At 59.1% G+C, this 24,698-nt stretch overlaps 1 protein-coding gene across 6 annotated transcripts; it reads left to right on the plus strand.

The window, feature by feature from the left end:
• Positions 1–2,208: 2,208 nt before the first annotated feature.
• Positions 2,209–24,596, plus strand: SNED1 (sushi, nidogen and EGF like domains 1). Of its 6 annotated transcripts, none has more exons than XM_027703742.1 (33): positions 2,211–2,615; positions 5,508–5,795; positions 6,265–6,405; positions 7,109–7,271; positions 8,192–8,317; positions 8,441–8,554; positions 9,315–9,428; positions 9,672–9,785; positions 9,908–10,024; positions 10,296–10,421; positions 10,654–10,758; positions 11,194–11,307; positions 11,441–11,557; positions 11,990–12,106; positions 12,185–12,301; positions 12,565–12,678; positions 12,759–12,932; positions 13,107–13,220; positions 14,015–14,128; positions 14,551–14,664; positions 14,746–14,859; positions 15,436–15,732; positions 17,808–17,991; positions 18,078–18,190; positions 18,692–18,970; positions 19,353–19,497; positions 19,808–19,890; positions 20,627–20,713; positions 20,912–21,028; positions 21,494–21,584; positions 22,175–22,258; positions 22,467–22,505; positions 22,868–24,596. In XM_027703742.1, the coding sequence occupies exons 1-33, from the start codon at positions 2,412–2,414 to the stop codon at positions 22,872–22,874; spliced, it is 4,347 nt and encodes a 1,448-aa protein (XP_027559543.1). In that variant the 5' UTR covers positions 2,211–2,411; the 3' UTR covers positions 22,875–24,596. The 6 variants fall into 6 exon arrangements, with proteins under 6 accessions (XP_027559549.1, XP_027559543.1, XP_027559545.1 ...); XM_027703744.1 differs by having other exon boundaries at positions 9,318–9,428; XM_027703743.1 differs by having other exon boundaries at positions 2,212–2,615; positions 21,497–21,584.
• The last annotated feature ends 102 nt before the right edge of the window (positions 24,597–24,698 follow it).

Here is a 24,698-nt window from a genome sequence, read left to right on the forward strand (position 1 = left end):
CTCAGTTTACTGCTTCCAATTTAATGTCCTGGGGAGTTGGGCTGGGATGACATGGGGGGAGCATTGTCATGCTTTTCTGTGAGAAGCGTGCCTGGAAGAAAATCCTCCCCTCACACTTGTGATGGCTGCCCTTCCCCTCTCACAGGGGAAAACCCACCGTGAGAAGCCTAGGTCGGCCCCTGTGGGGATGCTCGTGGCAGAGGGGCAGGTTGGTGCCACAATGTCCCTGTGTTCCTTGGAAGCTGAGCTTGCAACAGGGCCTGTCATGGCACAGCAGAGCCAGGATATAGAACTTCTGGGATTGTGGGGCTCACTCTCACAGGTGCAAGGTGGCAGATGGTGACAGCCAGAAGACCACCCCCTCCCAGTCACTCCCCAAAAGAGCTGGGTCTTGGTTGCAACCTCAAGCCACAGATGGGCTGCGTAGGGAGGATGGCAGTGCCCCTGCTGCCTCCCCCCACGGCATCCCCTGGGGCCGGGGCCAGGGCAGGGGTGTGCAGCCTAATGCCTTCCAGAAGATCAGCGGGGAATGGCCAGGGAGGGTAATTCATATCAAACCCATAAAACCTTTATTAGTGTCCCGGGGGAGAAATCCGGATGTGGCCGTTTATTTATTTTGGAATTCGATTTTTTTTTCTCTTTTCCTTTTAACATTTTCTTCCTAGAGATTTTTAAAGGGACAGGGTCACCTCTCCGGGATCGGCAATGGGGCTTAGCCAGGGCTGCCTGCCTTGGGGGCATTTGATCCTGGAGCACTGGTGCCAGCTGTGGTGCACTGGTTTCCCAGGGGTCAGGCTGGTCTTGGGATCCAGCTTTAGGGCCACTCTCAGGGGGAGCAGGTCCTGGAGCTGCCAGGGGTGCCATGCTGTCCCAGAGCCCCACAGTGTGCCCCTGGGTGCTGCATCCCTGCTTCCCACTTTTTGCCCTCCACCCTTCACCCCATGCCTTCATGTCCTTAACTACAGAGAGATGATGATCCCCATGCCAGCAGTGCGTGGGTGAGGATTTTGGGAGCACCCTTGTGCCGATGGCAGAGCACAGCCCCCAGTGAGGCAGACTTTCCATGGCACTGTCCGTGGCTGGTCCTCACCCAGTCCTGATGTTGTTCACTCTTTACATAATTTGTTCCTTGGCCCCTTTTCAGGTGTACCTCACAATCCTGACAGCAGAGGATATTTATACAGCAGGGGTGTGGAATAACATGGAAAACCTCTGGAGCTGGGAATGGATTCCCACATTGTGCCAGCACCAGAGGTAGGTGATGGGCCTCCCTGGTTTTTCTGGGGCTGGAGGGTGATCTCCCTCACATCTGCCCTGGCACCTTGGATGCTTTTGCTGTGGGACAAGTTGGGCACCAGGAGGTGGGAGAGGACCCTGAGCCCCCTCCCCCAATCCAGCAGGTTCCTTCAGCCCAGCACCTGCCCACAGTGGCATAGGTAGCGCTCATCATTAATTGATAATTAATCAGAACCATTGCTGGTTTTGGTGGGTCTCCCTGGGGGCAGCCTTCCACTTTCCTGGGAGCTCAGCCTCTCCCAATAAAACCATTTCCCGATGATAAATGTAGGGTGGGTGTGTTTGTTTTGCTTGTTTTTTTTTTCTCCAGTAGACAAAGAAGCCCTTGAGCCTGGAGCGTAACCTAAAACATGGCATTCCTGAAAAGAATTTCCTGATAATATTTTTAGCACCTGGAAAAAAAAAAAAAGAAAAAAAAAAGAGGGGGAGAGAAAAAAAAAGTCAAAAAAAGGAAATGACACAGTGGGTTTTTTTCTCTTCCACTCTCTTTTTTTTTTTTCCCCTCATCCAGTCCTCTATTTTAAGGGAGCAGAGGGGACCGCTGCTGAGCCACTGCTGGGGGGAGCGGCTGGCCGCGGAGGGGGGCTCCGCGCCCACGCGTGGTTTCGAGTGGGAGCTGCTCGCCCCGCGGGGGGCAAAGGGGGGGATGCGGGAGGAGGTGCGGGGGGGATGCGGGAGGAGGTGCGGGGTCACCCCCGGCTGCGGTGCCCCACGCGCTGACCCCCCCCGCCCCTCTCCCCCTCCTCCCACGCCGCCCGTGTGGGGCCCCGCCCCCTGGCCCCGCCCCCCGGCGCGCCGAGCGCCCATTGGGTGGCCGTGCCCGAGCTATGCAAATGAGGCGGGGGCGTGGCCGGCGCGGGGAAGGCCCTGCTCTGCTCTGCGCTGCGCTGGGCGCGGGTTCGCGCTGCGCTCCGCGCCCTCGGTCCCGGCGCCGCTCCGGGCAACGCCTGCCCTGCCCTGCCCTGCCCTGCCCTGCCCTGCCCTGCCCTGCCCTGCCCTGCCCTGCCCTGCTTTGCCTTGCCTTGCCTTGCCTTTCCCCACCTTTCCTTTCCCTTTCCCCGCCATGCCTCGGTGGCCGGTGCCCCCGTGAGAGGCGAGCGGCGTTGCCGGCGGCCATGCGGGTCCTGGCAGGTTGGGCCGTGCTGGTGGCCCTGGGCGAGTGGCTGTGGGCCGGTGGTGAGGTGCCGCTGGGGGACTTCTACCCCTTCGGGCCGGCCCAGGGCGACGCCGCCACGCGGAAGCAGGACGACGGTGGCTCCGAGCTCCGGCCTCTCTCCATCCCCTTCCCCTTCTTTGGTGCGGGGCACACCGGCCTCTATGTGAGTAATTTCGGCTTATTTGTTCTTATTTGCTCTTGTTTCCTCCAATTTGCTCCCTCTTGTTTGTTTCGTCCTATACCCTCTTATTCCCTCTCTCCTATATATTTTCTCCTCTTCCTCTCCTCTTCCCTGTCCTGCTCGGATGAATCCGAGTTTCCTTGGGGGCCATCAAATGGTCCCGACTTAACTGGAAACATCAGAGGACTAGCAGTGTGCCAGGGGCGCTGCGGTGGGCCCCAGGCTTGGGAAGCAGGCTGGACCCCTGGCTCAGTGGGGGAATCCCCAGCGAGGGTCCTGGCCCCTCTGTGCTGGGAATCCTGGGCAAAGCGCTCATCTGCAGTGAGGAGCCTGGACTTAGCACTGGCTGGAGCCAGCAGTACCTGCATACCCATACTTTGTGGGCCTGGCCCGGTGACAAACTGGGGGATCCCAACAGCAGGGAGCTGGACACATCTGGTGGGCAAGAGCTTGGAGTTGGTGTGCTGCAGCCCTGGCATGATGGTCCCTGGCTGGTGGCCCTTAGGGGCAGTGGTGGGGCTCTGAGCGTGATGCAGAATAAACATACCTGCCCTTTGGGCCACCCATTTGGCACATCCCGTTCCCTTGCCTGCGCCCACTGGGCTCCTGGGACTACTGGTGACATACTCCTTGCAGCCCCAAATCTACCTGGAGGGGATTGTGGCCAGAGAGCTTGAGTCATGCCTGGCCCATCATATCCCCAGCAACTGTGGCCATCGGGTGGAGGGGCAACTCTGGGTACCTGGTTGTCCATGGAGTCTTTTGGGTGGTGCTGCCTTGTGTCCTGGAGTGAGATCTGGGCTCCCCACACCAGTTCCCACCTGGCACAGTGAATCCTTCATCTTCCTGGTCCATTCTCCCTGGTTTGCTCTGGACTGACTGATGATCCAGACCCAGCTCATGGAGGAGAGGGCTGAGCATCACCTTGGTGCCATCCTACAGCTGGGCTCATGTACTGTCCCACTGCCTTAGCTCAGCATAGAGTGTGCTTGGTCCTACCTGGTGGTGTTTTTCCCCTGATCAGAGTGCCAGCCCTGCCATTGAATGGTAGAGACCTGAGCTTGGGGCATGGACCACCGTGGGAGAAGCCAGGTGACGTGATGGTTGTCCCATACAGGATCCACAATGCGGCTCTAGGTCCTGGAGGGGCTGCAGAGGTCAGAGGGTGTACATTCCCTCTCCCTGAGCCAAGACCCCCCTGGCTCTGCAGAGAGCCAGCTTTCCTGCCCCCAGCGTGGGAGTCCATGTGGCAGGGGCCCTCCTGCCCAAGGGAGCTGCGGTCTGGGGGGACTGGAACAGGGCTGGGCTCACCTGGGCTCTGTCCTCAAGGGCTGTCTCCACCCCCTCCTCTTTCACAAAACCCAGCAACAACAAAAAAAGCCCTTCTTGGCTCCGGTTCTCTCCCATCTTGCTTTAATCAAGGGAAGAATGTTCCTCTGCAGACACAGTGGGGTTACGGAGGCTTTGGGAAAACAGAATCCTCCTTCCCTTAGTCACAGTGAGGATTGCCCAGTGTTTGAATGGAGGGGCTGAGGAACCCTCCTTGGGGACTGGGGACCTTCCCTAGGGGCTGCACAAGGCCATCACAGCTCAGCCCTGCTCCCCTGCCTGGGTGTGCTGGCAGCTGTGGTGAAGGCATACTGGCTTCCACATGGCTCCTGGAGATGCTGGCTCCCGGCTCCTTGTCGGCCCGCGAGTGTGACACCAGTGCCTGCCCCTGCGTGCTAGAGCTGCTCTCTCCACTCGAGAGCCTCTTGCCTGCACTGTGCTCCCCTTTCCCACCCTGCAGCCTGGGGGCTTGCCAGAGCCAGACACTGTACACTGGAGAGCTTGGCTGGGGGCTGTATGCTCCTGCCTGTCCCACTGTCACTTGAGGGCTGGGGAATGGAGCAGTTGGGATCTGCCTGCCCTGCTGAGCCTGGCACTGTGGCAGAGTGCTGGCAGGGTTTCCTCCTGGGAATTTGGGAGCTTGAGGTGAGAGCATTTCCCTTTGATCCCTGCCCCCCTCACAGCCTATTCAGACAGGCAGGGGATTTCTTCCTCTTCCTCACTCCTGCTGCATCCGTAAGCCGTGAGGCAGCACTGCTGGCAGCAGCATCCACTGTTTCCAGCTTCCTTACCTGGGCTGAGAGAGGCCTGTACCATGCATCCCTGGGCCAGCCATAACTGCCCCAGTTAATTAGTGCTGGGGAACAGCTCGGAGATCTCACCCCGGAGTCTGCTGTCCCCCACTTTAATGAGAGCAGCCTGCTGAAGCACTGGAGGCTTTGCATGGGGTGGTGGCATTTGGTCACCTGGGGACCACAAGCCCATTGGCTCACTCAGAGTGCTGTGCATGCTGGTGGATGGATTGCTGCCCAGCAAGGCTCCCCACATCCTGGGCCAGTGTCCACATGGCTCAGGCACAACTTCCCTGCCAGGAGGGTCACAGTGGTGCCTGGCTGCAGACCCCAGCCCCCTGGGCTGCATGTGAGCCGTGAGAGCAGGGAGTGAGCTTGGCCCCTCGCCCCGGCCGAGAGCACTGCCGCGAGATGGCCCCGTGCACTGGGCACTGTTTGTTTAAAGTGCTGGGCTCCTGCAGTTTTCGCAGCTGTTCCCCTTCCTCTGGCCCGAAGAACAGGGCTCGGTTTGTTCGGGCTGTTGCCTGCAGCTGCGCTCCAGCAAGCAGGCGGCCGGGGTGGGGGACTGCGGGTGTTGTGGGTGCCGGGGCACGTCTCATCTCTGCTTCTAAGGACAGGAAGGGGAAGTGCTCCAATATTTGTGGAAAGGGGAGAGGGAGAGAAAGGTGAAATGGAAAGCACCTCTAAAACACGGATTCCTGCCGGCAGCAGGAGTCAGCTGTGACCATCCGTTTCTTTTCGTCCCTCTCCATAGGTAAACAACAATGGGATCATCTCATTCCTGAAGGAGGTCTCCCAGTTCACACCGGTGGCCTTCCCCATCTCCAAGGACCGGCGCGTGGTTGCTGCTTTCTGGGCGGACGTGGATAATCGGCGGGCAGGCGATGTGTATTACCGAGAGAGCACCGAGCAGACCATCTTGGAGAGAGCGAGCAGGGACATTGCTCAGTATTTCCCTGAGTTCCCTGGATTTTCTGCACAGTGGGTCTTCATTGCCACCTGGTACCGAGTCACCTTCTTCGGGGGCAGCTCGTTTTCGCCAGTGAGTAACTGGGGCGAAGCAGCCACCCCAAGTCCGTGCCTTCCACAGTGATGTGGCTCCTGCCACGTGCATCATGGAGCTGGAAGCAGGGCTAAGTTGACCACGATGGCTCCATCGCAATACCTTGCTGTGACAGAGCAACGGTGGCCTGGCAATACCAACCCTCCTCTTTGTGCCATGTGGAGCCTTTACATCACCAGCAGCCACCTTCTTGTGCAGCAGCGAGGTGCCATTTTCCTTCCAGATGCCTGATATCCATATTTCCCCCCATTTTCCCGGGGAGGAGAAGCAAGATCTTCTGGCTGGTGATCACAACGAATTAGAATTAAAAATAATTAAACCCAAGTGCCTATTCTCACAGAGGAGGACTGGGGTCAAAGAAACAACCCTTTGCAGAATGTTCCTTATGTCACTGTATTTTCTGACCACTTCATCTTTCCTCACCGCTTTTTTCCCCTCCCTGCTGCAGGTGAACACCTTCCAGATCGTCCTCATCACGGATGGCAAGCTCTCCTTCACCATCTTCAACTATGAGTCCATCACCTGGACGACGGGTATGCACGCCAGCAGTGGGGGGGACTTTGCCGGGCTTGGTGGCATCGCGGCACAGGTAAGTGGCGAACATGGCCCCTGGGGCTCCTCGGTAGCACATCCACCCTGCGAGCTCATGGCTCCTGGTCGGGTTTTTTGGAGGTGGAAAACCTGCCCCTGCTTTTTTTTTTTTTTCCTTCCCTCCCCTCTTCAGAGTTCTTAAATATCTGTGTGTGCTCTGGCTCCCAAAGCTGAGACCATACAGGGGGCTTTGTTATCCTGAAACCACAGGTCTTTGCCTTGGCTGCTGCCTCATAGTCCCTTTTCCTTCCTAACCTCAGCCTTTAAGAGCAGCTGCCACAGCCAGCATAGCTTTTGCTTGTATTTTTATATCTTCCGTCTGTATGTTGTGTTTAAGGGAAAAAAAGCCAACACCCACACCCGCAAAAACCCCAGTACCCACTTGGATATGTGAATTTACCAACAGTTGATCTGTGCTTGGCTCCCTGCCTGCCAGCCTGCAGCAGGCAAGGTGCTGCAGGTGGAGAGGAAGTGGATGGGATTTGAATGCTGGGGGAGAGACTAAGCAGGCCTGGCAGCCACTTCACCCTGTGGTCCCAGCATGTGGACGGGGCTGAGCGCTGGCCAGTGGCACGTGGAAGGGAACAGTTGGTCTGAGCAGTGCCACCCACCAGTGGCGCTGAGTGACAGGAGAGATGAGTCCAGCTGCCTTCCCCCATGCACTAGTGATGTCTCTTTACCCTCTGCCCTTGTCCTCCCAGGCAGGTTTTAACGCTGGTGATGGAAAGCGCTACTTCAACATCCCTGGATCCCGCACTGATGACATCGCTGACGTGGAGATGACGACAAATGTGGGTATCCCCGGGCGCTGGGTGTTCAGAATCGATGATGCCCAGGTGCAAGTGGGGGGCTGCAGCAATACAAGTAAGAGGACAGCAGTTAGGTTTACTTAACTCCCAACCCAACCCCACACTGTTCTCCAGCCCCATCTTTCCCTGCCTCAACCCCCACGTCCGCGGGGTGGAGGAGATGTCTTGAAGGGCTTTGGGGGGAGAGGGGAGGTAGCCATGGTGGGGACCGTCTTCAGCACTGACTGTGGCTTGGGATGGCACCTGTGGGTGCCCTGGGGCTGGGAAGGGGCTGGGAGAACAACTGGGGAGGGGAGGAAGATTTCTGAGATTAAAAGATCCTGTGGGGAGTGATGAGGGAGGCTGGGGAGGAGGTGATGCACACAGGCAGGACCCCACCAGCCCACTGCCAGACAGGGCACGAGGGACCGTCGCCCCTGGGGAGAGCACATGTCTGTCAGTCCCAGGAGGCTGGGCTGAGCCATATGGAGGGCTGCTGAGTACCAGTCTGCCACGTGGGGCCAGGTTGCCAGCATCTGGGCCACGGTCCCCACCCCAGGGGTCAGGGGTCCTGACACATCCCCTGTGGAGCTGCTGGCCTCCCGTTCCTCATCCCCACTTCCCTCAGCCAGTTTTTCCCACGCGTGATCTGCGTGTCTTGTGTTATCGGTGGATTTGCTGTACATGGGCTGTCCTGTCCCCTTTCTCTCTACCCTGGATGGGTGAGGTCCTGTCCGTGTCCCCCCAGCCAGTGAGGCAAACCATGTGCAGCCTCTCCCCCTTGCACAGGAGGAATAAAACTACTCCCCTGTCTCAGGGGAACCCTTGAGGAGCAGACCCTGCCCCACCATCAGGCAGGCAGCCCTGTGGGCTCCCTGAGCACCCCAGGGAGCCGGGCGGGTGCAGACACAGACCCTGGCACTGGTGTGGCTGGAAGGCGGCGGGTGAGCCCTGTCAGGGCAGGGGCTGATGGAGGGGCACTGTCTGTCCCCACAGCCTCTGTCTGCCTGACGCTGCGGCCCTGTCTGAATGGGGGGAAGTGTATTGAGGACTGCATCACAGGGAACCCCTCCTACACCTGCTCCTGCCTGGCCGGCTTTACTGGGAAGAGGTGCCATGTTGGTGAGTGCTTTGCTGCACGGAGCAGGTCTTTGCTCCCTCTGTCACTGCTGCATGCTGGCAGTCTGTGTGTCCCTGCTGTGCTCCTGCCCTGAGCTCCTGTCCCCATCTGGGGCTCTGTTTCAGATGTGGATGAGTGTCTCTCCCACCCGTGTCAGAATGGAGCCACCTGCCTCAATGGTGCTGGCAGCTTCACCTGCAGGTGCCCACCAGGCTTCAGAGGCAACAACTGTGAGACCGGTGAGCAGTGCAGAATTTGCAGAGACCCCAGGCTTGGGGGGCACTGCTGCTCTTGGGGAGGGCTCTTCAGACCAGAGCTCCTGCAGTAGCTGCTGAGCTCAAGCAGTTTGTGACAGCCAGCTTGGATTTCAGCTTGCTGAAGGCAAAGGAAGCTTTTCTCTGGCCATGAGCCCTTCCTGCTGCTGACTCTTCTGAGGGCTTGGCTCAGCACTGCCGCCAGCACTCTCCTACCACCACGCCCTTAGTGAGAAAAGCGGTGGTCAATGCTCAAACAGAAGCTTTGCAGGCCCTGCTTTTGCAGGTGATGCTCTGGTCCAAAGCCCTTCGAAGCTAGCGGGGACCCTCCCAGTCCCTGGCAGGGGCCGTGGTGACTGGTTTCCCCTGCTGCTGGCCTCCACTTGCCTGTGGAAGTGCCGCCAAAGCATTTGGCTCCCATCAAGCTGCCATGCCAGTGGAGAAGGCAAGAAGGGAGTTGGCTTTTTTGGGGAAGGGAGGGAGGGAGGGAGAAATGTCCAGCGCAGCACACTGACATCCAGGAGCTGCAGGGGGCTGAAAGAGCTGAGCTGCCTGAGGAAGGGTTTTGAGGACAGTCGTGACTGGGGACATGGCCACTGTCTCCTGACAGAAGGTGCACTGGTGGCTCCGAGCTGTGCTCTCTGCTTGGCCCCTGTATCACCACGTGTGTACAGGGTTCCATGTGCTGGTCCCGCACCTGGATTGACACCCCCCCCCTTTTTTTTTCTTTGATGTTCCTCTGCAGCAGAATCCCCCTGTGAGAACAGGGTGTGCCAGAACGGTGGGAGTTGCCAGGTGGTGAACAGGACAGCCGCATGCTTGTGCCAGCCAGGGTACACAGGGGTGGACTGCCAAACAGGTGGGTGGCAGGAGCAGATACGGAGTGGAGATGGTGACATTTCACACCTTGGCAAGCTGCCTTCCCACCCAGCTTCACTCCTGGACATATCTTTGGGATGGGAATGCTGAGAATTGCCAGTGGCTTGGATGTTTTTCCATCTGTTGCCTTTGCTCTCCCAAGCACCATCCAGGCTGGGAGGCACTGGATGAGCTGGCTGTGCCCACACATGACCTGATCATCTCTTCTGGCCTCCCCTTGCAGAGGTGAATGAGTGTGAGTCCAGCCCGTGCCTGAATGGCGGGCACTGCATTGACCTGGTCGATAACTACACCTGTGTGTGCCTGGATCCCTTCGTGGGACAGCGCTGCGAGACAGGTGCCTGCACCCCAGGTTGACCCATGCCAGGGACTGTGTCCACTGTGTCCTGCTGGCCATCGTAGCCCTGTCCCAGGTCCAAGTTCTCCTCATCACTTACTCCTTTGCTTTCCCCTTCCCAGATTCATCTTCCTGCGAGGACCGGAGCTGCCAGAATCGGCAGACGTGCAACTACATCCGCCCTGGCCGCTATATCTGCACCTGCTCCCCGGGTTATTACGGCAACAACTGCCAGTATGGTGCGTGGGGTTGTGCCTTGACCAGCCTGGCATGGGAGCTGCAGTCAGGGGAGCCGGGCAGGAAGGGGTAAATGGCTGCAAAGGGGCTGTATCAGTCATAGGCACTGCTGAAACTGGTGGGCAGCGTGTGCGGCTCCGTGGTGCTGCCAGGAGGGAACTCCTTCCTGTGGGGCTGCTTGACTGTGCTGGGGCCTCCAACGGGACCCCCAGAACAGAGGGTGTTCCAGCCCCAGGCTGGACCCCTCTGACTCAGCCTCCCCATTCCTCACAGGCGGGCCCCGCGTGCCTGGCGCCTGCCTCTCCCACCCGTGCCAAAATGCGGGCAGCTGCCTGGAGACTGAGCAGGGCTATGTCTGCGAGTGCCGGGAGGGCTACGCTGGACAGGACTGTCGAGACCGTAAGTACCAACCAAGGGGTCTTGCTAGTGGGGTTCAGGATCGCAAGGGGAGCCTTCATCCTCCTGAGAGGGGGTTTGTCCTGCTGAATGAGGCTGTGCCTAGATGTCTGGGGGCCTCAGGGCTGCTGCCCACCTGAGCTTCCCCTGTGGGTGGCATCTGGCAAGGCTGCTTGTCTGTCCCAGCTCTACAAGCAGGAGAGGTCCTGGGAAGCTCCCATCTCCTCTTTTGCAGAGCTCTCGGAGGGCTGTGAGTGTCGCAATGGGGGCAGTTGTCTGGAGGGGAACGTCACCATCTGCCAGTGCCCTCCTGGGTTTTTTGGTCTCCTCTGTGAATTTGGTAGGTGAAAGCTTCTTGCTCACTGTGTTTTCTCACTTCGGAATGCTTGAACCAGGCAGGCTGTGAGCAAGCAAGGAGACACTGCTCATGCCTGAGCCTAGCACAGTGCCAGGGGCACAAAGTGAATTTGAGCCTGGAAATATGTCCCCTGGTGAGATGGCAATGCTTCCATCTCCATCAGTCCCCCTTGAGCCCTGCCTCTCCCAGTGTCTGCCCCAGCCCAGCTCCCGTGAATGGGGAGGGAGTCACAGCCTTTGTGTGCTCCCTCTCCAAAGGCATCCAGGCTGGACATTGCCACTTGCACTGTCTGTGTAATGGGGTATAGAGTGTCTGTCCCATCTCATTGGACCCTGCAAAGTTAGGAAACCCCTGTTTCCGTCTGGGTGTCCTCCTGCCACTGGCTGAGGAAGGCTGGCGCTGACCGTGTGTTTGCAGAAGTCACCACGACACCGTGCAACATGAACACGCAGTGCCCGGATGGCGGGTACTGCATGGAGTATGGCGGGAGCTACCTCTGTGTCTGCCACACCGACTACGGCACCAACCACAGTAAGGCTCATCCCTGGGGATGTGAGAGCAGCCCTGGGGTGGGGGTGAGCAGGGAACACCGTCACCAGTGGGGGAGCCACCCTTGTATCCCTGGCCATATGTCCTCAGTGAAGCCCTGTGTTTGACTTTGTAGCAATGCCGTCCCCCTGCGACTCAGAGCCCTGCCTGAATGGGGGGTCCTGCAAGGTTCATGACGACTCGTACATCTGCGAGTGTCCTCGAGGCTTCCTTGGCACGCACTGCGAGAAAGGTACCTGCACGGTGCTCCCCGTGGCCCCAGCACCTGGCAGGGGGTGGGAAAAGAGCTTAGACCTTTCTGGGCAGCTGCTTGCAGAGCTGGACATTGCTGCAGGTTATCCCATCCCATCCTGCAGGGTAGATGAGGATTGTGTGACACCCAACAGTTGCAGCAGCTGATACAGTGGTTTCCTGTACAACACCAGCAGTGTTGTAGTTTTTTTACATGCCTGAGCTTCTGCCCTTGGAAGCAGCTGCCAGTCTCCTGGAATGATGTGCTCGCATGATGGGCCCCAAGGCGCCGGCATGCGTCTGCACGGGTGTAATTTTGGTGGTGTTGCTGGGCCCAGGGTGCACTCAGCTTTCCTGCAGTGAAGGGTTTGGTGGGGTGCTGGCGGGAGGCAGTGGCTCCGGGTGACCACCACTCTTGGCGCTCTCTCTGCAGCCAAGCCTCGGCTCTGCAGCACAGGGCCCTGCCGCAATGGGGGCACCTGCAGGGAGGTGGATGGCGAGTACCACTGCACCTGCCCCTACCGCTTCACCGGCAAGCACTGCGAGATCGGTACGGCCCCCCGGCTCCCCTGCGGGGACGAGAGGCGGCAGCTGGCCCACTAGGCTCATGCCTGCCCTGTGCCCCCAGGTAAGCCAGACCCCTGTGCCTCAGGGCCCTGCCAGAACGGGGGCACCTGCTTCCACTACATCGGCAAGTACAAGTGTGACTGTCCCCCAGGCTACACCGGGCGGCACTGCGAGATTGGTAGGTGTGAGGAGGGAGTGCTGAGATTGGTAGGTGTGAGGAGGGAGTGCCGGTGCTGGCGGCTGCAGGGGGAGGGGGATTGACTGGCCCAATGGCCGTGATAGCAGCAAGCAAACCTCACTGCTTGCTTTAAGCCCCCTTCCCTGTAATTTGAGGTGCTGCAACTCTTCCTTGTGCCCTGCTGGAAGGGGAAGGGGGCTGACTCTGGTTTCTGAGCTCTGCCAGCTCTGCAGCAGCTGTTCTTTGCTCCGCTTTTCTTCCAGTGCCCTCCCCATGCTTCCTTAGCCCCTGTGAGAATGGAGCCACCTGTGAGGACCTCGGTGGGGGCTATGCTTGCACGTGCCCCATGGGCTATGTAGGGAAGCACTGCCAGTCTGGTAAGGGCCTTGAGCTTTCCCTTCCAGCTGGGGACTTGGGGTGCCTCTGGGCACCCCACTCATCCCCTGTCTCTCCCCAGAGGTCGACTGTGGCGTCCCCAGTGATGTGAAGCATGCCCAGGCCTCTTTCAACTCCACCAAGGTGGGCTCAGTGGCTGAATACCAGTGTGAGCTGGGATACACCCTCAGTCAGCACAACCACCCCCGTGTCTGCCACATGCCAGGTGTCTGGAGTGACCCCCCAGAATGTGACGGTGAGGAGTGCTGGGCACTGGACAAGCCCTGAGGCACCATCCCAGTGGGCTGTGGTCACAGCTGTGGGTTGGTGACCCCAGGACATGTACTCCAGTTGTCCCCTGCCCTCCCAGGGACCCCTACCCTGTGCTCATGTCTCTCACCTTGTCTCTCCCGTGCCCAAATGCCTGCAGAGATCGATGAGTGCCAGTCCCAGCCCTGCCTGAATGGTGGCCGGTGCAAGGACCGTGTTGCTGCATTCCTGTGCCTGTGTGAGCCAGGTTACACTGGGCACCACTGCGAGTTGGGTAAGAGACCATGCCAGGCATACTCCAGGACTGTCAGTCCCTTCCTCAACCCTCAGCCGTTGGGAAATCCCAGTGGGTTGTGAATTCCATGACCAGGAGCTAGGCTACCTGCGCTTGTGTGCCCTTGGATCAGCCTGAGGCAAGGGCTCCTCTGTGGAGAGACACTGCTCCTGGTTGGGCAGAGGAGCAGGCAGGACTGTGGGGGCATGAGTGCTATGTCCCTCAGTAATAGATGCTGCGTGGGCATCTCTGTTGCTGGCAGGGCAATGACTTTTCCTGATGCATGTTTAGCCCAAACAGAGAAGCCCCAGATCTTGGGGCCCAGATGGGAAGTTCCCTGTGTGGCTCCAAAGCTCTCAGCCACAAAGTGAGGAGGAAAGCAGCTTGAGGTCACACGTATTTGGCTGTGCTCCCATGTATGCTTGTGATTGTGGTTGCATGTGGGTGCTGGTTGAAGGGGATGACGGGCAGCATAGTGGGTGGTGGCTCCAGCTCTGCTCCCTGGGGCCTAGCAGAGGTCAGTGGTAGGAGAAGGTGGGCTACCTGTCAGGGATTAGATGAGGGGACATGCCACAGACCTCCTATGGGATCTCTTGGTGGAGCCCCACACCACCAGTTGTCCCCAGGTGTCCCTAAGGGAGTTGACATCCAGGAGCAGGGGTGTTCCTGACCACTGGGACCCAAGTGTCATGGGGAGGGTCCCCTGTTGAAGAAGCACTGCCTCCCTGAGCCCTGTCCCCAGCCAGCAGCTGTCTCAGTGCTGAGCAGGTGTCTTTCTTTCTGCTGGTCCCCAGATGTTGACGAGTGCCAGTCGCAGCCCTGCAAGAACAGCGGGACCTGCCGGGACCTCCCCGGGTCCTTTGCTTGCTACTGTCCTGAGGGCTTCCTGGGGACCCAGTGTGAGACAGGTAGGGACTCTCTCCCGAGGCAGTGGGAGGCTGGACTCTGGGCACTGGGACATGGCCAGGGCCAGTACCAAGCCAGGCAGCTGGTCACTGTCTTGAACACCTTGACCCCAAGCCATCACTCACTGTTTCACCTCCTTGCCTGTGGTTTTGGGGGCAGAACTGAAACTGCTCTGATGGGGAAGGAGCAAGTAATGAGGTGTCTGCCAGTTACGGACCCCCTTTCCAATGTCTACACCCCTGCCAAGGGATGTGGCCACCACGGTGCTTGGAGGGGATTCAGTGTCCAACCCAGCTGTGCCAAACCCTGGGCTACACATCTGCCCTGCTTCCCCCTCGGGGGTCAGTCAGCGTCGCTTGCCCGTGGGAGCTGCCTGCTGGCAGTCCAGGGGCCTTGCTCACTGCTGGCCTCCTCCCACCTCCAGAAGTGGACGCCTGTGAGTCAGACCCTTGCCGAAATGGAGGGCAGTGTGAAAGCTATGGGGGCTCCTACCTCTGTGTGTGCCCAGAAGGTTTCTTCGGCTACCACTGTGAGACAGGTGAGGCAGGCAGGGCGGCGCAGGGCGGCCGCGGGGCCGGTGGCACTGCTGACACTGCTGAACCTGGCACCTCTCCCACAGCCAGTGACCCGTGCTTCTCCAGCCCCTGCGGGAGCAGAGGCTACTGCCTGCCCAGCAATGGCACCCACAGCTGCACCTGCAAAGTCAGCTACACAGGCAAGAGCTGCGAAAAAGGTAAAGGCCCTCAGCAGCGGCACCAGGATGTGGTGTGGGGCTCGACACCAGCCCGGCAGTGCCAACCACCCACAAGGGGCTCAACGTCCGGGACCAGCAGCACTCCTTGAGGCAGACAGGGCTGGGGGCTCGCCTTGGGGGGGCAGCCCGTGCCCCACCAATGCTGTGGGTGGGTGCTGGCATGCTGAGTCGCTGCCACAGGCGCTGGGCTTGGCACCAGGATGCTGGGGACAGGTTTCCCCTGCGGCAATGTCAATCCCTCAGATGCCTTCAGGAGGGGAGGCTGAGGTGTCCGAGGGAAGCCTCCTGGCACTTGCCTCCCCAGGACCCCTCGCCCTGTCCCACAGTGGCAAGCGCTTGGCCGCTAGTGATGCCAGGGGGTGCTCCCGGCACGCTGGCTCCTCCCATGCCCACCAGGCCAGGGATGGCTTGCGCCCACAGAGCCTCTCCCAGGCGTGCCAAGGGAGACAGTGACAGCCCTGTCCACCCTCGCTGCTCTGCCGCTCACTGCCGGGGTCTGTTCTCTAAAGATTCATGGCGTTACCTTTCCCCTTTGCTTTTGCTCACACCCTGAAGAATTGCTGCCACCAACCTCATTAAAGGTGGAAAGGGTGGAGGACACTGGTGTGTTGATTTCTTGGCACCCACCTGAGGACGCAGCCGCCAGGCAACTCATTGACGGCTACGCCGTGACGTACGTATCCCTCGACGGCTCTTACCGCAGGACAGATTTTGTGGACCGAAGTCGTTCTGCCCACCAATTGCGGGCACTAACCTCCGGCAGAGCCTACAATATTTCTGTCTTTTCAGTCAAACGCAACGTGAACAACAAGAATGATATCAGCAGGCCCGTCATGCTCACCACGCGCACTAGTGAGTAGCGTCCCTGGGGGGATCACGGTCGTGAGCACATGCAGCCCCCGCAGGTGCCAGGGCTTGTGCTGCCACCTCCAGCCTGCCGTCAGCTCCAGCGTGGTGTCAGACCTGGTGGGTTTGCTGGTGCAGATCCTCAAATCCAGCCGGGGGCCTCTGGAAAGTGCTCGGCACAGAGAATTGTTGTTCTCTTTGCTGTGAGTAAAAGGGGATGGACCCCCTGTGGCTCACCCTGTCCAGGGGCTGTAAGGGAGCTGGCAGTGGGGACTGCTCCTGGCTCCTGTTTATCAGGGCCAGGCTGTGCTGCTCCTTGTCGTTGTGCCCAGGGTTGCATGGACGCCTAGTGCTGCTTGGCTGAGCTGGAGAAACCCCCAGGCAAGGTGGGCAGCGGGGCTTGTGCAATCTCTGCCAACAACAAGTGCCACGGGCGAGTCACCCTGCCGTGCCGCTGAGCTTGGTGTGGGGACGTGTGAGGGCAGAGGCTGACAGGGACCTCTGCTCCATGGGCGGAGGGAAGGGGCACAGTGATGCCTCTGGGGCATGGAGAGGCAGAGCAGCTGTGACCCTGCTTTCTAGGGATTGTAGAAATGAAAGGCAAGCAGGATGGAGGGAATTAGACTTAGGAAAGGTGGCCTCTGGGGAGAGGAGGACAGTAGTGGGCTTGTGAGCCACATCCCTCACAGCCGGCTGAGAGCAAGTGAAGCACAGGGGAGGAGATAGCAGCATGGTGCTGGGCACAGCATCCTGTGGGGCCTCAAACCAGGGCTGGATGCTGGTTGGTCAGAGGGAGCCAGGCTCAGAATGGCCCCCTGGAGTGTGCCATGGGCTTAGCAGTCACTAGCAGTGTTCCCCAGGGCTCAGCTTTGAGGCTGGTCCTGTTTAACATCAGTATTGATGATCTGGATGTGGGGATTGAGTGCACCCTCAGTGGATTTGCAGACCGGCACCAGGGTAGGAAGGCTCTGCAGAGAGACCTGGACAGACTCGATCAATGGGCCCAGGACAACTGCATGAGGTTCTACAAGATCAAGTGCTGGGTCTTGCACTTGGGTCACAACAAGCCCCTGCAATGCTCCAGGCCTGGGGAGGAGTGGCTCGAGAGCTGCTCAGCAGGAAGGGAGTTGGAGGTGCTGGTTGACAGCAGGCTCAGTATGAGCCAGCAGTGTGCCCAGGTGGCCAAGACAGCTGATGGCTTGTGTCAGCATCTTGGCTTGTGTCAGCAATAGTGTAGCCAGCAGGACTAAGGCAGCGACCATGCCCCTGTACTCAGCATTGGTGAGGCTGCACTGCGTTCAGTTTTGGGTCCTTCACTTCAGAAAGGACATTGCGGTGTTGGAGCATGCCCGGAGAAGGTCAACAAGGCTCGTGAAGGGTCTAGAAGATATGCCTTAAGAGGAATGGCTGAGGGAGCTGAGTTTGTTAGTCTCAAAGAGGAGGCTTGGGGGGGACCTCGTTGCTCTCTACAAGTCCCTGAAAGGAGGTTGTAGTGAGGTGGGGGCTGGTCTCTTCTTCCATGTCTACAGTGAGAGGACAAGAAATGGCCTTAAGCTGAGACAGGGGAGATTGGGATTAGATATTAGAAAAACAATTTTTACTGTTGGAGTGGTCAGGCATTGGAATAGGTTGTCCAGAGAGGTGGTAGAGTGATCATCCCTGGAGGTGTTCAAGAGGCACCTGAATCTGGCACTGGGTGATATGGTTTAGGGGTTCCAGTGGTAGTGCTGGGTGGATGGTTGGACTGGATGATCTTCCAACCCTGATGATTCTATGATTAGGGCCAGGCCTGGGCACTATGGCCCCTTTGGAGCTTGTGGTGGCAGGCTGGGGCCACAGTGGGACAGCCTCAGGGGTGCCTTGGGTGGCACAAGGCCCTGTGGGCAGGCAGATGGATGTGCCTCCCCCCTACCTTGAGGCGGTGAGGATGGGAGAGCATGAGTCCAGCAGGACAGGTGGCACTGAGCAGCTCCACTGGGGAAGCTGATCCAGAGGTGCGGGCAGGACCCCCCTTGGGGGTGCATGGGGAAGGGATGAGGTGACCCATAATGACCGCAGTCCTCTCCGCTTGCTCCGGCCAGGACCGCGTCCGGTGGAAGGCTTTGAGATCACAAATGTGACAGCCAGTGCCATCACGGTGCAGTGGGCTCTCCACCGGCTCCAGCACTCCACTGTCAGTAGGGTGAGGGTCTCCATCCACCAACTGGGGGACCTGGCAGGCCGCACCGTGGAGCTGAACAGCAGCGTGGCCAAATATACCTTCCTGTGAGTGGGGCAGTGGTGGGTGCCAGGGCATTGGCCCCCCAGGCTGCCCTGCTTACCCCTTCCCACCCTATCTTTCTCTTCCACAGGGACCTGCAGCCAGGAGAGAGATACATCGTCCATGTCACGACACTGAGCGGCCTGGGGACGGAAGACCACCCCTCAGAGAGCGTGTCCACAGCCCCTTTTCATGTGTGGACGAGTGAGTGGGATTACCTTTGCCACCCCAGCTTGGTAGGGGCAGGGGCTTGGCAGGAAAGCTGTGGGGAGGGGAAGGTGTGGGAGCTGCCAGGCTGTCTGGCCAGCACAGCAGGCAGGAGCTGTGCAGGCAACCCTGGGAGGGGCAGGAAAGGTAGTGGCATGTCCTCCCCTGACAAATGTTGTTCACTGTCTGAGACCAGCATGAGCTCAGCCCCATGCAGCACCCATGTGAGCCAGATTCATGCCCTGCTGTCCAACAGCAAGGGCAGACTTGTGTGCCAGGGTGCAGTGAGGCTCTGCCTGTCTTGGCAGGGACCCAGTGCTGCACGTCCCCTCCCAGTGCATCCCACGGCTGGAGCAGAGCTCAGGGCTGGCTGGCCTGGGCAGTACCAGGCAACCTGGGGGCCTGGTACACTTGTAAGGTGACGTGAGCAAGTGGGGCGGTGGCCATTCAAGGATACCAGCTCTGACCATTTTCTTTCCCACCCCCTGCCTGCCACAGGGCCTCTTCCCCCGCAAAACCTCACCACCTCACATGTCACTGCCACTTCTGTGTCCATGGTGTGGGAGCAGCCGCCCACTGGCACCATGGAGGGGTACATCATCAACGTCACCACTGCTCAGAGTGTCAAGAGCCGCTACGTGCCTAATGGGAAACTCGTGTCCTACACGGTGCGGGACCTGCTGCCTGGGCAGCGGTACCGCCTGTCCGTGACAGCCGTGCAGAACACCGAGCAAGGCCAAGTGCACAGCGAGCCCGTCCACCTCTACATCACCACCTGTGAGTGCTTGTGGGTCTCTGCTGGATTGCTGCAGCACAAGGGAGGCAGTGGGATGACAGGGAAGCAGGCTGTTGGGGTAAACCAGTTGACCAACAGAGAGCCCTTGCTGCCCCAGCACTGGGTGTCTGCAGCAGGCTGTGGAGACAGAATACAGGCCCATTGCAAAGAGGGGTGGGGGTTGCAGGATGCTGCCTGTTAGCGAAGGGCAGATGCAAAGCGACAGCTCGGTGATGGGCACTTGCAGCCCCAGTGTGTGGAGAGTGTCGACGTGTTGCCAGACAGCCCTAAATGGCAGCCTGGGGATGATGGGATGGGATGATGGGACTGGCTGGGAGGTGGGTTGCTGTGCTGGCTCATGCTGGCTCACCCTTTGGTCTGCAGTGCAGAGGGATGTGGCTCCGGAGAGACGGTGGAGTCAAGCTGGGCACCCCCGGGTTCTGCGCAACAGGCTGCCCCCAGCTTTCCTGCCCGAGCTCCGCTTGCTAGCGGATCACGACACAGCTGAGGAGCCCTCGCCAGCCCCCAGGTAGGCACTGCTCCAGCACTCCTGGCTCTTCCACTAGCACTCGGTGCAAGCACTAGGCAGAGCCAGCCCCTTTTCCCAGATCCCATGTCCAGGTGTCCACAGGGTCAAGCTGTGCTCCTGCTGGAGCACAGCCTCTTGCCCACCCACTGGGGTCCTAAGCCAGGCAGGCCCTTGCTCTGTGAGCAGGTCCCCCACAGGACTCGCACGGAGCCTGATGTTACCATGATCGCTTTATCTAGCTGCCATGAACCCCAGCATGTGGGGCTGGGACACCTGCAGTGCCCTGTACCCTTACGCTCTCCTGTCGCAGGTTCACGGAGCTGGTGGATGGCAGAGGGAGGATCAGCGCCAGGTTTGGCACTGTGCTGGGAAAATCCATCACTGTGAAGACACGTAAGTGCTCTGTTGCTTTTCTGTCCTGATCCTGTCATCCAATGCCATCTCCTGCACCTTTCCCCAGGGTGAAGTGGCCGCTGTAGGGCTGGGGGAGCCACAGAGGAAGGTGGAGACCTCCCACCCAGCCCTGGGCAGGCAAACATCTGCCCTGCTTGCTAGACCCCTGCCAGGGAAGAGGGGTGACTCACAGCCAGGAGGGGAGCCCAGAGAGTGACCCTCACTGATGGGAGGCAATACTGACTGTGGTACAGCTGCCCAGGCAGTGGCCTCACAGCCCTCCAGCACAGCCCCTGCCTGCCCAGCAGCCTCAGTCCCCACTGCCAATAACAACCTCGCACCCGAGGAGGGCACCTGGGTGAGAAACCCCTCACTAGTCCAGCCTAACCCCCCATTTTCCATCCCCAGAAGACCAGGGACACAAGTGCCAGCCCAAGATACTCTAGCAGGCTGGGGAACCCCACGCCATGGGGTGGGGAAGGAGCCTGGCACACCTGAGGGCAACCCTGGGCTTGCTGCACATCCTGGCTCTGCCCCTGCCTCTGCAGGACTCTGTGTCCCACAACCCTCCAGGAGGGGATCACCCCAATTCTAGGGATGCCAACTGTGAAGGGCTAAAGCGGTGCCTCAGGCCTGACCAGTGCCCCAATACTGCTGGCAGGCTGGGTCCCCTTGGAGGGGCTCCTTTGAGTCTGGCTTTGGCCTGGAGGTGACGTTTGACCATCTTGTTGTCCAGAGCCAGAGGCTCCAGTGAAGCTGGAGAACACGGAGGTGTCCAGCCGGGACAGTCTGGCACTGCAGCTGCATGAGGCGAAGAGCAAGAGTAAGTTCCAGGGGAGACCCACAGCAGAGGGACCCAGCCCTGGCCCCACAGGCAGGGTGCTCGGCTCCAGCCTGCCTTCCCTGAGGGCATGGCATGTGTCCCTGCCCACCATCTCTCCCTGGGAGCACCCTGGCATGCTGAGGGCTTGTTAGGACTGCGCTGTGGCCCCAGGGTCTGACAGCCAGGCATGTTTTGCAGGAGAGGGGCGGAACTGCTCCACGAATCCCTGCAGGAATGGAGGCACCTGCACAAGAGATGCCGAGTCCTACCACTGTGCCTGTTACCCAGGGTTCAAGGGCCGGCTCTGCCAGTTGGGTGAGTGCCAGGCTGTGCCAGAGGACCAAGCTCCCTCCTGCAATGCCAGGCTGGTGGCTGTCCATCACGAGTTGCCCAGGACATAGATCGCCCAGCACACCCTGTCAGCATCCAGGGCCTCCCGCCACGCCCAGGCTCTACTAGAGATCAGTGTCATGCTGGGAGAGGGGCTGGGCTCTGCTCTTGCCACTCTGGGGAGATGTGAGAGTGCAGGTCTGCTCCCCATTCTTGGCTGAGCTCTCCGCCTCTGTCTGGCAAGGCCAGGCCCCTGCCTTGCCCACAGAGTTGCCTAGGGACTGTGAGGCTGGGGGCTCCACTTCTCCTGGTGGGTCAGCTCTGTTGAGCCCAGCCCTCCAGCACAGCCAAGGAGAAGCCAGACAGGCCTCACCGGCCCCTTGCCACGGGGCACAGGCAGGCAGGGCCAGGGATGGGCTCACTGATAGCTCCCCTCTCCTATTCCCCAAGCAGTCTGCAAGAAGGTGCCACACTCGTGCACACGGCTGTACTCGGAAACCAAGTCATTCCCAGTGTGGGAAGGAGGCACCTGCCACTACCTGTGAGTACTGCCTGCAGGTTGTGCTCCCCCCTTCCCCCTGTGCTCTGAGCTGGGGATGTCTCCCCATGGCTTGGCTTTGAGGAAGGGAGAGCAAGTGTGAGGCCGTCTCCAACCCCAGCTGGCAGCTGCCCCCTCCCCAGTGCAGGCTGAGCAGCCTGTCATGCCCCTGTGGGTACCCCCCAGCTGCGTTTCAGAGCAGGGTGTTCCTGAAGTGAAAGCTCCGTATTGGTGTTATCACCCACATGGCAGCAAGGTTGGATTTGGTGTGCGTGACCCCCCAACAGCAGCAGATCCCACCCAGCTCCTGGCTGCCTCTCCATATAAAACCAGAGGGCTGGGGGAGCCCTGCTGCAATGCCAGGGCATGGGAGGCTCTGGTGTTGCCCCCTCTCTCCTTGTGATGGAGGCAAAAAGGCCTGGCTGTGTGAGGATCAGCCCTCGGGCACATCAGGCCTGAGCCCCATTCCTGCCAAGGTTGGCTACTGCAGCCTGGAAGGAAACAGGGAAGCACCCAGACTCCACCTCGGCACTCATAAAAGCACATCTTGTCCCTGTTGTTCCCTACACGTCACCCCTCCACTGTGTGCGCAGGTACAGGAGAGTCTACAAGGTACACCAGGACGTCTGCTACAAGGAGAGCTGTGAGAGCAGTGGTTCCGAGAGGACAACCAGCAGGTACAGCAGCAGCACACTGAGCATGCCAGCCTTCCTGTGACCTTGGACAGGAGGATGCAGCTGGCAGGTGGCCCCCAGCATGCATGGGCACACTCAGGCTGGGGTGGACTGGGAGAGGGTGCAGGCATGACCAAGGCTCGGATGCCGGTGCTGTGAGCAATGTCTGAGGGGCGCAGGGCTGATGGTGCTCTCCTCTGTTCTCTTGCAGAAAACCAAGCAACAGTCACACACTGAAGAAGCCACAGAAGTAAGTACCTGCTCCAGCCCTCCTCAGCCACAGGCAGGGGCAGTTCTTGTACAGGGAGTTGGGGAGGAGGAAGGGTGGAGGCCAGGGCACACCCCTAGCTCCATGTTTAGGGGGTGTGAGGGCTTTGTGGCTGAGGGCTCCTGCTTGTGTCTGGGATGGAGGAGCAGAAGGCAATGTTCTGCTTCCCCCTGGCTCTGCAGCTTCATGAACAAGAGATTCCTGCACAGGCGAAAGCTGGAGCCCTGAAGAGGGCAGATCCCCTTCTCCCAGCCTGAGATGGGTGCACAGGGTGGGAAGAGGCAGCTGTGGGGCTTTTGGGGGATTCCGCACACCAGCTTAATTTTCCTCCTGCTCCTCCACAGGGTTTAAAGCAGTAGAAGCTTCATCTTTCCACATCTAAGGGCTTTTTGAACACCAGGAAGATCAGATCTCCTCACTGCATTGAACACAGCAGGGGCACCTTCCTGCCTGGTGTTAGCCTCTCCCTCTCCTCCAGCCTGTTAGGCAGCCGGGTCAGCAGACCGGGCAGTGCTCCCTTCCCCCTGCCGGCCCAGCACTGCCTTTGCTGGTTTGCCTCCCTCCGGCCGCCTCTCTGCCCCTGAGGAGCTGAGCACCAGTGCCCCCGAGGGGGCCAGCCCTGCTCAGGCCCCCCAGCCACTCTGCACAAGCGATGGGCTCCCCGCTCCACTCAGGGATCAGCCCAGCAACTTGCCAACAGCATCTGCACCAACCTGTTTTCATAATCCAAGGTTATAAATTACCTATAACCCTCAAATAAAACAGTTTAATGCAGAGCAAAAAGCCGTAGCCATCAACTGAAACATGGCCCCCAAAAATCTGCTCGGAGATGTTCCAACCTCTCTAGATGAGTTAAAAATGGTAAGCAGCTCCGAGCAGCGAGGCGAGCATGGACAGTGGAGGCACATTCCTGTTTCCTCTGCTCTAGTAGGGGCAACTGATGCAGCTTCTTCTGCCTGCCTTTTTTCTTTGCTTTGTAAACAATCCCTGGTTTTTACCAAACTTCCAGCTCAGAAACCAATAGAGCACCTAGAAAGAATTTTAAAAGTGATCTCTAGGTGAAGTCTGTCAGCTGAGGCATGCCAGTGCCACCACACTTGTTGTAACTGCCCCCACACCAACACAGGGCACAGCAGAGGCTTGGTGACAATGCCAGGCCCACATGCCATCCCCCTGTGCTACTTCCAGCGTTTGCCTTCCCTGTGGCACCAGCGCTGTGGAGTGTGTGGAAGAGAGAACCAGCACTGCGGCAGGGCAGGCAAAGAAAGAGTGTAGTTTAGAAACATTCCTAGTTTTTGTGAGTTTGTATGACAACACTAGTTAAACATAGATTTGTGTATTAATGTACACAGTGTATATTATAAATTAATACATACCAGAGATATATCGCAGTTATGGTATAGAGCATTATGTCCCCAGCAGCGTGGGGTTATCCCAGGGGGAGGCCCTCCCCTCCCACTTAGCATCAGTGAACTCTGTAGCTCAGCCATGTGTCTCAAGTGGCGGCCTGGAAGATGCTCTTGGAGGAGGACAGGCCTAGGAGTTTCAGTGCTCGTGGCACCACCCTCTTCCTGCCAGGAGCAGTGTAATAGTGCTCAGCCTGGAGGAACAGCTGCAGAGGTGGGTGATGGAGACAAGGTAAAGCCTTGGCCCCCTGGCCAGTGAGATGCTGCCCTCCTCCACTGCCTCTAGCTCTCATCTCAGAGGAGAGACATGCCTCATTTTCCTCCAAGGCTATCTGGTCCTGCTCCAGCTACCTGGCAAGCACAGCAGCACTACCTCCCCAGGGCAGGAGAGGAAGCCACCTGGGAGAGCAGGGCAAGGGGAAACCCAGACCAGCCTCTGTTCTCTGTGAGGGACGGGAGGGTTTGGGGCCATGGTCAGAAAGCTTTCGCATCCCTGCCCTGTCAGCCACGAGATCAGTGCTGACACTGGCTGTGGAGGTGAAGGCAGCCCTGCCGTGGGACAGTCCTGTTTCCACAGGGCCTGTCCCCCCAGCCCCAGGAAGCCTGGCCCTGCTGCCAGCTGGCATAGCAGCCCACTGCCTCCCACCCCACAGCTGGCAAAGTATGTAATGCAGCCTTGGAAATAAAATTAGGAGGGTTTGTTTTGTTTTGTTTTTGGTTTTTTTAAAATAAAAACACTTTATGGAAACTGGATTTTTTTAAAGTAGTT

The sequence above is a fragment of the Neopelma chrysocephalum genome, unplaced genomic scaffold (assembly GCF_003984885.1).
Source record: "Neopelma chrysocephalum unplaced genomic scaffold, ASM398488v2 Primary Assembly neopelma1_252, whole genome shotgun sequence".
Classification (NCBI taxonomy): Eukaryota; Metazoa; Chordata; class Aves; order Passeriformes; family Pipridae; genus Neopelma; species Neopelma chrysocephalum.

Coding starts and splice junctions, on each gene's coding strand:
- SNED1 (XM_027703742.1), top strand. CDS start 2,412: ATGCGGGTCCTGGCAGGTTGGGCCGTGCTGGTGGCCCTGGGCGAGTGG. Junction 15,733..17,807: donor CATGCTCACCACGCGCACTA/GTGAGTAGCGTC, acceptor TGCTCCGGCCAG/GACCGCGTCCGGTGGAAGGC. Junction 22,259..22,466: donor TCCGAGAGGACAACCAGCAG/GTACAGCAGCAG, acceptor GTTCTCTTGCAG/AAAACCAAGCAACAGTCACA.